The 14773-nt window shown below is 40.0% G+C and overlaps 1 protein-coding gene across 1 annotated transcript in view; it reads left to right on the forward strand.

Moving 5' to 3' along the window:
• The window catches only part of NALCN (sodium leak channel, non-selective), a 278856-nt gene that overhangs the window by 21136 nt on the left and 242947 nt on the right, over window positions 1-14773 (forward strand). Inside the window, exon 3 of the mRNA XM_081948163.1 lies at window positions 4178-4360. Coding sequence (XP_081804289.1) covers window positions 4178-4360 — 183 coding nt within the window. The remainder of the gene's footprint in view (window positions 1-4177; window positions 4361-14773) is intronic.

The raw sequence follows: 14773 nt of genomic DNA on the forward strand, positions 1-14773 counted from the left end.
TGCATTATTCCACGCAACTACCAGGTCCTCTACCCGGGGGCGGGTCAAGGTTACAGGAGGTGGCCCAAGCTCCGTCTGGAACCTATCAGGTTCCATCAGGCGCCTGGGGCGGAACCATCTGGAACTTTCCGGTTCCGCCTCCCCGCAGCGGGAGGTAGCACCAGGGAAGTCAAGACGAAGGAGTGAGTGATCTGACCATGACAGGGGAGTGATGGTTAAGTCCCCTCCTCCCAGATCACTCAGCCACTGGCCAGAGACAAAAACAAGGTCCAGAGTGTGTCCTCCCTCGTGTGTCCGGCCCTGAATCATTTGAGTCAGGTCCATGGCTGTCATGGAAGCCATGAACTCCCGAACCCCCTCTGATGCTTCTCCCATCGATGGCAGGTTAAAATCCCCCATCACTAGAAGTTTGGGGGTCTCAACCGCCACCGATGCGATCAGCTCGAGGAGTTCGGGCAGGGCCGCTGATGTATAGCGAGGAGCCAGGTATACTATCAGCAGGCCCAACTGTCTCCCAGGCCCCCATTTCACAACAAGGGATTCACATCCAGACGTCTGTGGCACAGTAGACTCCCTCGGCTCTAAGTCCTCCCGAATAATTGCTGCCACCCCACCGCCCCTTCCCTGGGCCCGGGGCTGGTGAAATGCTCGGTAGCCTGGTGGGCACATTTCGACGAGGGGAAGACCTCCCTCGTGGCCCAACCAGGTCTCCGTTATTCCCGCGAGGTCCGGCTCCCCCTCTAAAATTAGATCGTGAATGAGGGGGGCCTTGTTAACGGACCTCGCATTGCATAACAACAGCCTCAGGCCTTGGGTCTGTAACTCTTGACCACCTAGAATGCGGGGGTTGGTACAAGCGACCGGGTGTAACCAGCAACCACGGTCTCCCAACCGACTGTAAGTTCTTAAGCTGTCCTCGTATCTGCCCCTCCCTGCGACCGTTGGAATTAAAGAGCCCTGTATAGGAATGGTGTCCTCCCCCTCCTCCTCCCTTCCGCCCCTTCTTCTCGCGACCACACCTGGAGGCCCGGCTCTCACATCGCTCCTGATCTGACCCACCCACCCCCCCTCCCTGGAACCCCCTAAAAACAAAGTAAAACATTTGACTAAAAATCCCCTCAGCTTCCGTTTCTTCCACCTGTCAGGGTTCACAAACCCGTCATCAAGGCAGGCCCTTATAAGAGCCAAGGGCCATACCTGCGAGAGAGGGGCCTCCCGCAGGCGGAGCAGGTCTAACCTTGAATAAATTGATAGAATATTAAAGCCCAATTGGGTAAGGGTGCAGGTAGTAAAAGTCAATAGCCGGAGGGCTAAGGTCTTAATGGGATACTAAAGCTGGAGGCTTTAGTATCCAGATAGTACTTGGAAAGGGGGCGGGGGGGAAATGTTCAAATATTCCCAAAGTGGAGCAAGGCAGAGATGTCATAAAAATGGGAAACAGTCTAAGGTGGTTGAGGATAGATATAATTACAGATGTGGGATCCTTAGTGGGGGGGGTCATTCTGAGCCCAGCTGTTTTTAATCTAGGCAATCAGTCAGGCCCATCCATAGCCCTGAAACGGGCCTCCAGTGGCCTCTGAAGTTCTAGGCCATCCCCAGCCATTATTTTAGTTCCTCTCCTCACTTCTGGTTCCCCAACACATTCATCTTGGTCCCCATCCGGCGCCTCAGTGATCATTGCAATTTGGGTAAAGCTCTCAAAAATTGTAGGAACATTCTCCAGGTTCTCCAGGTTCCCGGGAGCATGGGAGCAGCCAGGCTACAGCCAAATGTCCTAGAGGAGTCCCTGGCTGCAGCTCTTTCCACACCTCCAACGCTGCAGCCATCTCCCTTTGCCGTTCCTGACTGTCTCCCTGATCTGCTCACCTCTCCGGAGCCTCCAGTGCCTCGTTGTCTTCTCTGGAGTCGTAGGGAGAACCTTGTTCTCTTTGGTGCCATTCTCTTGCTTTTTTCCCATTTTCTTTGCATTTTTTTTTCGCAACGCAGTTCAAATTTCGCGCCTTCGCGCCGCTGCGCGCGCCGCCGCCATTGCCTCCCGGCTTCCTCCTCAGCCGCTCACAGCCGCTCCGCTCCTTCCACTCTCCGTTCTTCTCTGACCAACCCTGGTGGGCTAAAACGAGCCCAAAACAAGCCAGGGTGGTCGGGCTACCCAATTCTCGGCCCTCCGATGACATGAGGGCCGGCAGCAACCTCCTACCCAGTCGGGACGCTCCATGGTAAGCTTAGGAGCTTAGGAAGGCGACCGCCATCGTCGGAAGCTCCTCCTCCCTCTCTGTGTCACTCCTTTCTATTTGTTTTAATTATACTACAAAGGATAGCAGGTTTAGTTGTTGTTCAGCATGCCCAAAATCTCCTTCCTCCGTTGCGTATGGGGCTGGTCGGTGTAAACCCACTCGAAATCCTCACGGGCGACTTGGTTCCCCATCCCTACTACTATAGCACTAAGCAAACTGGCCTCTGGTGCTGAACAGACAGACACACACACACACACACACACACACACACACACACACACACACACATACATACATACATACATGCATTCATACATTTGCAGGGGTGGCCTGCTGTGGGTTCGCACAGGAGAACCTCTAGCTAAGGATCTGCCTGCAAATCCCCCCCCTGGCTGCCCCCCCCCCCTGAGTCCTCACATGACCTGTTTGGGATGCCAGGTAAGTACAGGGCCCATGCAAAGGCTCTGGGAGGGCAAACAACAAGCCTTCTGGAAGTTCAGGAGTGTCTCCAGACCCCGGGGGGGCATTTTCACCCTCCCGGAAGAAGGAAAACCTCCAGAGCCCAGGGAGGGTGAAAACGCCCCCCCTGCCACCGTGGTGCAGGAGGTTGACTAGGCCACACCCACCATGCGCCCACCCAGCAACCGGGTAGAGAACCCATTGCTAAAAATTTTGAAGCCCACATCTGCATACATACTGTGTATGTATGTATATATTATCTTACAGAATCTTAAATTTATATATATATTCACACATGCATATGTGATAAATGATATCAGTTTCTTCTCTTAGAACTGCTGTTTATCTACGGAAATTAATATATAAAAAGAATTGAAGAAGAAGAGTTAGGGATTGAAAGGACCCACTTTAAGCCTTATCTTTGCACACCTCTGAACAAGGCCTTCGTAAATTGCTTTTTGAACTTTTCCTTCATGTTTGGTATGAATAAATTGTCCCCATCCACATCCCTTCAGTGGTCAGTTCAATTTTACTATTTACTATTTATTTGTTTTAATCCCTTTCCTTTTTTAATACTTTGCATAAATCCAGTCTAACATGACAAAAGTATTCTATTAAATTTAAAAGTTAATCGGAAAAAAAAATTCTGAGTTCTGAGGAGTCCTGAAGCATTCTGTTAAAACAGAAGCGGAACAGAACTGAAGTGTCACATTCCGTTAAGAAAAGGGAAAATCAAATATACAAGCTCATTATGAAATTCACTACTGACAATAATGAAGCCAACAGGAAACATGGAAATATTCTATCCCCATGCTACATACACCATATTTAAAAGGGCTGTTTTAAAAAGAAAATCAAATAATACAACTGTTCAAAAACAGGAAAAACACAATTAAATTTGTTTTTAAAAAGTTTGCATTTTTATTGGAGGACACAAAATTTCCCACCTGGACTGAGAACCGTGAGACTGGACAAACACACAGCAATTTCAAGACTTTAAACAAATGAAAAATGGAATTAAATTTCCGGTAGTGGAAATTTTGAGTATTTTGGAGAACCAGCAAATACCACCTCTGGTTGGCCACCCGCCCCCATCATTCCCTGTTCTATATTACCTTGGTTTTTTTTAGCTCAGCTGATTCGCACGGCAGAGCGGTTTGCGGCACCTCCGCTGAGCTAAAAAAGAAAACAGCTCAGCTCATCAGCGCTGACATCAAAGGTGGACTATACATGAATAGACAAACCAAAAGCACTAAAGGCCCAATGAGCAAGAGTAACTGTTTCAATTCCCATTGCAGCATATGTTATAATAGTAGATGTTTTAGCAGTAGAAGCCTTCAATACCTAAACATTTTTCTCTTTTTTGCATTCAGGATGTTATTTTAAACTGTTAGATGTGAAACAACAAGTATACGTCGTATACTGACAAGTATACGTCGTTATACGAGTTGATAAAAACTTTCTTGCTGTTTTGTGTTCCTCAGTGGGTGCATTCTTTACTACGCATCTGTGCCATTATCAGTGTCATTTCGGTGTGCATGAATACCCCAAAGACCTTTGAGCATTATCCTCCCCTGCAGTATGTGACATTTGCTCTCGATACGTTGCTGATGTTTCTCTACACGGCAGAGATGATAGCAAAAATGCACATCCGTGGCATAGTCAAGGTAAGTCATTTTCAATTTTTTTTAACAGAAACCCCCAAAAAAAGACACGCATATCTTTTTTTTTTGAATTTTTTTTATTGTTTTAGGTAAACAAAAACACAAAAAAAAGAATCATCCTTCATTACATCTTGTAGAAAGCGTGTCGATTGGTTACAAATGGATTTTGTGCGTTTCTACCACAATCATTACTTATACTTCATTCATATTGAATTGTACATTTTAAATCAAAAATCTTTATGTATTTTACTATCAATGTACCACCATTCTCATTTAACTAAAATTATTTAAACATGCTTTTATCTGAAATCATTTGTATTTAAAGACACAACCACCTACTGGCATTCATTAGCAATTTCAATAAACCTCCAATAACATTACACCTTTATAACATATTCTGAAAAAGAAATCAATTAATAAAATATCTAAGCATTCCCCCCCCCCTTTTCCCCCAACTCACTATTTAGAGCTTGTATCTAATTGCTTTTCCCAATACCAACACATGTAGATATCATTGAACATTATCCATTAACATTTCCTTGTTATTATTGTGGTTAACTAAAAATTATTTACTATTTATATCACATCTACTCTCATTAGGCCCAAAAAAGATTACATCTTTATAACAAAATCTAAGCAAAAAGTTGTTAATCAAATTTATTAGTCTTTTTGCCAGGTCCCAATTTGCAATTTATATCCAAGTTGCTTTTACTATTTAAAATTATTATTTCATTATTATTATCGTAATGAATTACTTGTTAGCGAATAAACATTTAAGAACAATCTAAAAGAATCTACAAAGTACTAAAATTCCTACTTATTGATAAAAATCAATTAATAAAGCATGCATATCTTTTATAGTCAGGTTCTAGACTCATTAACTGAAGTAAACTTTGCTGTGCTCTAGATAAAATCTATAGGGGTGCAGTGGTTCATTGACTAAGATACTGAACTTGTCGATCAAAAGGTCGGCAGTTCGGTGGTTCAAATCCCTAGGGGCGCGTAACGAAGTGAGCTCCCGTTACTTGTCCCAGCTTCTGCCAACCTAGCAGTTTGAAAGCATGTAAAAATGCAAGCAGAAAAATATGAACCACTTTTGGTGGTAAGATAACGAGACGCCTTCGGACAGCGCTGGCTCTTTGGCTTTGAAACAGAGCACTGCCCCCTAGAGTCGGGAACAACTAGCACATATGTGCGAAGGGAACCTTTACCTTTAAATGAAATCTGCAAATCATGTTATGTTCCTCTTCTGAAGCTGTCTATTGCATATAATGCACATTGTTCGTAAAATTAGCCTTCGGGACCATCTTATTGATTATGTTTACTTTTTTTCCCTCAAAAGACATTTATTTCATTACATTGTTTAGCCTTTTTTTTACCATGAAGGAGCCTGTATGTGTGTGAAAGGGTATATGAGCATCAACTGTGTTCTTGCAAATGTCCAGGCTTTTCATCTCCCAAGTCTTCCTCACAGAATCCAAAACTCAAATTTAGCATGGGCTGTTTGCAGATCTTGAATATCAAGATGCCATTTTTGTGCTTTAGCCACTTGGTAACCAATAGCTGAGCATAATAGTTGGGCAGTCCGTGCTTTTCTGCTGTAATTCTAGATAGGCCCTAATTTGGGTGCCTTATTCCTCTACCTCACATTCTGCTGAGTCTGTCCCTGAACAAACTTTCTTTTGTGTTTTTCTTACATTGAAAAGAAATGGGTAATATTCCACTCTACTCTGTTCCAGTCAGCTTTTTGTGAACAAATATCCATGTCTGTTTAAAACAAAAACAAAAAAAACGCCACCAATAGCTTAAAAGGAAGCTATGCAATGAGGAGGTCAGTTTCTTTAAAAAAGAAACAAGTAAATGCATTGAAACTCCTAAAAAGTTTTACAGCCAGCATGGCAGCAGACATCCTTTCTTAGAAACTCTTGTGATTTTAAATGCTGACAAACCAGCAATTTTGTGTTCCAATCTCTTTTTCTCCTCACATCACCATGTAGTGACAATGGCAGCCCTGAGCTAGGGGCAAATCAGAAAGACCCACCAGTGACAGTAGAGGCCATCTCTTGAATCACAAAGTAACGATACATTATAATTTTTGAGACGGCATTTGCTGAGCTGAAACAGATTTCCCTGTTAAGGATAAAATGGCAGTGCTACAAATGTAGATTGAAGATGCCCTACCTGTTATTTGATAGGGCAGGTAGGATGGGGTGTGTTCTTGTTGTGCCAGAGGTGGGACTGCGTGAGAATTTGGAAGACCTCCCTAACAGATGTCTTCTGCATTATCTGTAATTGTAAAGATACAGCTACATAGTTGATTATAGCTGATGACATTGGAATCAATATAAGCCTTGAAAAGTTTTAGATACTGCTGTGAAAGTTATAGAAGCCTTGTTAGACTTTAACATGGATAAATACTATTTTTTTCCTTATTAAACGCCTGTGTGCCTCAGATAAAGAAAATCTCTATCCCAAATTTTGCATCAGTAAAATTGATATTCTGGACAAGTGATGGTCAACATTTTCGGCACTGAGTGCCGAAAAGGGAGTGCACACGCATGCGCTTGTCTAAGACATGACCCAGAAGTAGAGCTGGCTGGGGGACATGCGCCCACTGGAAAATAAACTTCTGGTTTCCAGTGTGTGCATGCGTGCCGGTTGTCTAAGACATGATCTGGAAGTAGAGCTGCCCGGGGGGACATGCACGCACAGGAAAATGAACTTCTAGTTTCCGGTGCATGCATGCGTGCCAGCCAACAAGTCTTCCAATTACTGGTGTGCATGCACATGCAACGATCAGCTGGGTGGCGCACATGCTCACGCTGGAAAATGGAAGATGAGCTTTTCCAGTTTGTGGTACTGCTGCACACACAAAGTTGATTGAAACCCGGAAGAGAGATGGGCGGCAGCGCACAAGCCAGACAACATGGCTCTGTGCGTCACTTCAGGCATGCGTGCCATAGGTTCCCCATCTAGCCTATGTAAATTATACAGATTTCAGCCATCTTTTTTTCCTGAATGAGACGATACTTCTAGTCCTCTTGGGGTGGAATTCCATAAGCTGCAAGTGGTATGCAAACACATTGCAATTGTGATTATCCTATTTAATGAATTCACTGCGATTCAGTCAAATGAATTCGTTGCTTAGTATTTGAAGTATCTTCTGAACCAACCATAAGGTTTGTGTAACCTCCTTTTTTAACATGACTTTCTTTTTCTTTTTGCTCTTGCTGCTGTCACAAAACATTATTGATTTATATCTTGATGCATTGGATTTTTGACACAATTGCTGTTGTAGGTTCTCAGCTGTACCAAAAAGTAAAACATAACTATGTCAGTTGGCTTAATCAAGATTACATAGCTATGTATTAGGCCTATCCTATTCTTATCCCATCACAATAAATTCAAAAGCAGAAGTAGGCTTCTAGGCAGACAAATGATGTAAATGTTAACGTGCAGCTAAATCTTTGGCTTGGTTGTGGCCTTCCACAAAGTAGGATGCATATTGAAGCCTTTAGCTATGTACCACTTGGCATCCCAAACAATAATTCAACTTTCAGATAAAACTGAATCTAGCTATACATTAGCGTTACGAAGGCTTCAGGGACCATCCCCAAATGATCCTCCGAGCAAACCGGAAGTCACTTCCGGTTTGCTCGGAAGGTCGTTTTGAGCACTTCGAAGGCGTCAGGAAAGCTCATGAAGCCTCTGGAGGGCATCTGGGGGGCGGGGGGGCTCTTTTCGCACTCCCCAGGCTCCTATAAAGCCTCTGGAGCCTGTGGAGGGTGAAAAATGGCTTTAAAAAAAGGTGAACTCAGCTGGCCAGCGCACGCATGCGCGCTGGTCAGCTGACAGGGCAGTGCCTCGCGTGCCCTGACAAATGGCTCCGCATGCCACCTGTGGCACGCGTGCCATAGGTTCGCCATCACTGCCCTAGGGCCATAAGAACTCAGACCTTATTTGTAAGGTGGTCTGATTAGACCTTGGCTATAGAAAAAACCGACAACCTAGTCTAAATGCAGACATACAGAGAGGAAAGGGAGGGCAGGGTAGTATTCTCTTTTGCTTTACAGGAAAACCCTGGCAAACACACAGGCCTTTATGTTTTCAACATCTGTATTGCATTTTCAGATTTAGGCAAGCTGCCTGAGGTTGCCTGAGGATAAAAATGGGGAAGTCAGGGCAGGCAAGAGGGACAATCCTATGAACAAAAAAATGCATCCATTTTTATAGGAGACTGTGCAGACACTTGAATCCTCTGTGGATTCCAGGGATCACATAGCAAAGGCTAACTGGTAAGAGTGTTAATAACCTTGGACAGCTTACATTCCTATAGTTAGTTCTGTTCTCACTCAGAGGCCCGACAGCTCTTCCAGTTGAGTCTATTTCTTATTTCCCCTCCCCTTTCCTCTCTGTCTTATTCCAATTCCACTTGCAAAAGTGGCCTCTCCGGAGATTCCCTTTTGCTGCTTCCTTAATGCTTACACACACACACACACACACACACACACACACACACACACACACACCAGCTGCATAGGTAATAAGGAAGGCCAAGATGTCAAAGACTATATGAAATCATTGCAGAGACTGGCGGGGGGAGGGGGAGAAGATGAAGCAAGCTTAAAATAGCATTAATTCTGGCCATAAGTAGCTACATATTAAGGAATAAAGTGTCCTAAACACTTCACAACCTGGAAATATTCTCTCTTCCTTCACTATGCCCAAGGGAAGATAATTCAGTTTAACCATCTGTTAAAAACAAATTCTTTCAGAATAAGAACATACTTTCCCTCCCACTGGCTTATTTGCTTGAAGATGCCCACATGTTTGGTTCAACTGCAGCATTGTTTCTTTTCTATTTCTTTCCATTTAAGAAAAAGAGGGTGATATTTAATAAATAAAAAGAAGGCGTGCATATAAATGGTTGCAGACAAATACAGTTTGGTCAAATTTGGTTTGCGGAAATGTAAGGTTTCTTCTGCGCTTGTTAAAAAAAACTCCTTGTAAACTTGTAAAGGCATAGTACAATAGCTGTATATTGTTTGTATTACTGATCCATTAAGCAGGTTAATTAGTTATGTACTTACATACTTATGTAACTTTCTACCAGGTATAAAGAACTCTAAATTGGAATATACACTATAAAAATCAACAGTCCAAAACAAATAGTAATCATAATATAATCTCAACATAATAATCTAACAAAGACTAACTCTCTCCAAAGTTGTAAGTTTCTGAATTATCAGTCATTCTGTCTTGCTACAGATGAAACTGAGCATGTTTCTTCCCAACCAAGTGCTCCAATGAAGGTTTCCACGCCAGACTCGCTGGGGTAGATATGAATAATTGAGTCTAATTTGCTATCATCCTTATCCACCTAGCTCTCAGAGTGGCATTTCTCTCGATAGATAGATGATCGATAGATGATAGATAGATGATAGATAGATAGATAGATAGATAGATAGATAGATAGATAGATAGATAGGTAGATATTTAGATAGATAGATAGATAGATAGATAGATAGATAGATAGATAGATGATAGATAGATAGATAATAGATAGATAGATGATAGAGGGATAGATAGATGATAGATAGATGATAGATAGATAGATAGATAGATAGATAGATAGATAGATAGATAGATAGATAGATAGATAATAGATAGATAGATGATAGATGATAGATAGATAGATAGATAGATAGATAGATAGATAGATAGATAGATATTTAGATAGATAGATAGATAGATAGATGATAGATAGATAGATAATAGATAGATAGATGATAGAGGGATAGATAGGTGATAGATAGATGATAAATAGATAGATAGATAGATAGATAGATAGATGATAGATAGATAGATAGATAGATAGATAGATAGATAATAGATAGATAGATGATAGAGGGATAGATAGATGATAGATAGATAGATAATAGATAGATAGATGATAGAGGGATAGATAGATGATAGATAGATGATAGATAGATGATAGATGATAGATAGATAGATGATAGAGGGATAGATAGATGATAGATAGATGATAGATAGATAGATAGATGATAGATAGATAGATAGATAGATAGATAGATAGATAGATAATAGATAGATAGATGATAGAGGGATAGATAGATGATAGATAGATAGATAGATAGATGATAGATAGATAGATAGATGATAGATGATAGATAGATAGATGATAGATAGATAGGTAGATAGATAGATAGATGATAGATAGATAGATGATAGAGGGATAGATAGATGATAGATGATAGATAGATAGATAATAGATAGATAGGTAGATATTTAGATAGATAGATAGATGATAGATAGATAGATAATAGATAGATAGATGATAGATAGATAGATAGATAGATAGATAGATGATAGATAGATAGATAGATAGATAGATAGATAGATAGATAGATAGATAGATAGATAGATAATAGATAGATAGATGATAGAGGGATAGATAAATGATAGATAGATAGATAGATAGATAGATAATAGATAGATAGATGATAGAGGGATAGATAAATGATAGATAGATAGATAGATAGATAGATAGATAGATAGATAGATAGATAGATGATAGAGGGATAGATAGATGATAGATAGATAGATAGATAGATAGATAGATGATAGATAGATAGATAGATAGATGATAGATGATAGATGATAGATAGATAGATAGATAGATAGATAGATGATAGATAGATAGATGATAGATAGATGATAGATGATAGATAGATAGATAGATGATAGATAGATAGATAGATAGATAGATAGATAGATAGATAATAGATAGATAGATGATAGAGGGATAGATAGATGATAGATAGATGATAGATAGATAGATAGATAGATAGATAGATAGATAGATAGATAGATAGATAATAGATAGATAGATGATAGAGGGATAGATAGATGATAGAGGGATAGATAGATAGATAGATAGATAGATAGATAGATAGATAGATAGATAGATAGATGATAGATGATAGATTATATATATATATAGATAGATAGATAGATAGATAGATAGATAGATAGATAGATAGATAGATAGATGATAGATAGATAGATAGATGATAGATGATAGATGATAGATAGATAGATAGATAGATAGATAGATAGATAGATGATAGATAGATAGATGATAGATAGATAGATAGATAGATAGATAGATACCATGTGTGTGTGTGTGTGTGTGTGTGTGTGTGTGTGTGTGTATGTATGTATGTATGTATGTATGACTTATTCTATGGAAAAATACAGTGGAGGAGTAAGACACCTCTAATATCCTTTTGGGGGGTGTATGTCTGTGTGTCTGTGTGTTTTCCAGCATAACTCTGGAACACCTGGGCCACTGAAATGAAAAGGAATGAATTATATCTATAGTGTCAAATCACAGTACTTTTGACAGTGATAGTGTGCATTTTGGATTCAAGTTCTGTTAACATATAGCCTGTTGCGCCTTAAATGGTTTCTACTGTACAGCAAAGTAGAGTTGCCATGGTAATAGTTTCGCAGTACTCCACAAGGGGGCTCCCCCTGATAAGGGGGATTAGTTTTTTAAAACAAACAAACAAACAAAAAACAAGGTGGCCCCCTCTGGTAACGGGGATTGATTTGACACTATAGATATAATTTATTCCTTTTCCTGTATAATACAGAATTAGGTTGAATAAATACTCGGGCAATGCCAGGTTAGCAGCTAGTACATTATATTGTTTAAGTACAGTATTAATCAAAGCTGTTAACATTCTATCGTGCAGATAATTTGGAATATTGGCAATAGAGAAGAAAGAGAAAGGTATGAATTATAATCCTTAGCAATGGCAGTTTTAAAGTTTAAGGATTTAATTTTCTTTTTTGAATGAGAAGCCAAAGAGCAATTATCACTTTGATTTTGGAAAGTTACAAATGGAGCAAGGGTCTAGATGGATTTGAAATAAGGTTTTTGAATGAATGATAAGAATCCTTCCCATGGGAAAATGCTTTTATTTTGAATTCTCTTAAAAACACACATCCCGCTAATGGGGCTTCGCTTGTTTGCACAGCCCGGTTGCTGGCATACCACAGCCCAATGTAGAAATGAAAGTGGACTTTAGAAGGAGCTCTTCTTTTTAAAAAAAAATTATTTACAAACATGTAAAATACACATACACAAAACTTAAGACATACACCACATTTACACAATACAATACGAACAAGAGCTTCCTGTTCTTTCTAATAGCAGTTGCCAATCGATATCACTCACCTTATATTATTTCCCCTTCTATTATATTTCATTTGTATTTCACCATTCTTAACCCTCTTATCTTACTCCTCTGTCTCCTATATTGGCTGATTACCTCTAGTAAGTTTAAACCACTTGGATACATATATATGTGTTAATCCTCCTTAACTACTATTTTTGGGCTTTGTTGTCTTCCTTCATTGATCCTTGTTTCTTTCCTCCATCCACCTATATCATTTATCCCATATCTGGTAGTATATAGTAAATTATAGTAAATTAATTTGTTTGTTTTTTGATAGTGTCATTTTTAAGTTTGTTCCCCCAAGTTTTTCCCCTTTATCCAATTCAATATTATAGCCAAAGTTCTGTGCCCATTTTATCATTTGTTCTTACATGATTTCCTCTTCCATTTTATGCTTTAGGAGAAATGTATATATTCTCCCTATCATCTTTCTATCCGAGCTATGAATTATTTTATCCAATTCGTGTGGTTCTGTTTCGATGTCATATATTTTCGTATCACTATTGTGCTTAGTTTTGATTTGCAAGTAGGTTAGCCAGTCAACTTTCATGTTTTGTTCTGCCAATTCTTAAATTGTTTTTAAATTTCCCTGTCCGTCAATCATGGCTCTGTATCTTAGCAGGAGCCCTTCTATTCTGCCAACTTTTACTATATATTAGACAACACAGCATCAACAACACTAAAAGAAGGTTATTCTTCCTGCGACAACTCAGACTGTTCAGACTTCCCAAGGAATTGCTAATGCAGTTCTACAGAAGAATTATTGAGGCTGTGATTTGTTCTTCTATATTAGGGGTGTCCATGCTGGCTGGGGAATTTTGGGAGTTGAAGTCCACAAGTCTTAAAGTTCCCAAGTTTGGACACCCCTGTTCTATATCTATCTGGTTTGATACAGCAACCAAACAAGACAGATACAGATTGTCAGCTGTACAGAGAGCTACAGATAGTTAGGTCTGCAGAAAAAAAGAAAGTACTGCAATCAGCCTGCCTTCTATTGAGGACCTGTATACTGCACAGGTCAGAAAGAGGGCTGAGAAAATATCAGATCCTGGACATAAATTGTTTCAGCTCCTCCCCTCAGGAGGCCGCTATAGGGTACTGCTTGCCAAAATAACTAGACACAAAGTTTTTTTTTCCCTTGTGCCATCACTCTGCTGAATACTTAATTTCTATCTTATGTCTAAGCATATTACCCATGTATTGGTAGTATGGCTAGATCACTTTTAATCTTCTCATCTGTTCCACTACCTTCTGTATTGATGCTGGTATCATTATGATTATTATCTTTGCTGTGATTATTATTACTTTGTTGTTTTGCACATACACTGAGCGTGTATGCACCGAAATTAAATTCCTTGTGTGTCAATCACACTTGGTCAATAAAGAATCCTCTCCTGTCTTATGGAAGGAAGTAGAATGCCTTCTTATAATTGATTCAAGCTACGTTCAGGTTAGTATTCCTTATTATTCCTTCCTTAGAATAAATCTCCGCAATTGTCCATAATTCTAAATGCAATGGATCTCTTACTCCATTATCTGCACTGGACAGGGAACTGCCCCCCCTTTAGGGGTCATAGAGGTAAATTTTAGAATGAATTGGCCATCCAACAAAGGCACACTTAACCCTGCTAGTACCCCTGGCATCATTCACAGAATGTGCTCACAGAATAAAACTTAGGACAGCTGTAGAATATTATTGTCTTACTGTCTGCCTTTGAAGGACAATGTCTATTTACCCTAATTTATTCTATTTGCTCTCAGCTGCCTGCTTATAGTCCCTGGCTTGACTACTTCAAAAATCCCTAGCTGAATTGTCTAATTAGTTTGATGTGGAGGTGGCTTTGTATTTAGCTGCAAGGGAATTTGGAGTTATTCCGATCAAAAGCTTGAATGGTAATTTCAGAATGATTGACAGCCTCATGCTGTGAAGTCTTTCACAGCAAATATGATTTTGATCTTTGTCAAACAACATGCTTAGCCTACAGATCTTAATTTTCTGCTCCTTCTTTCCTATTAATTATTTCAGCACATGCTTTTCCCATTCCTTTTGTCTTCTCTTGTTTTACTAATCCCACATTTCTGCAATGGATTAGAACATTTTTTGCTGATTACTGGAGTTATAACAGCAGGAGACTCATGTTGTAGGTGT

Source organism: Natrix helvetica (genome assembly GCF_964273705.1).
Source record: "Natrix helvetica genome assembly, chromosome: 3".
Taxonomy (NCBI): domain Eukaryota; kingdom Metazoa; phylum Chordata; class Lepidosauria; order Squamata; family Natricidae; genus Natrix; species Natrix helvetica.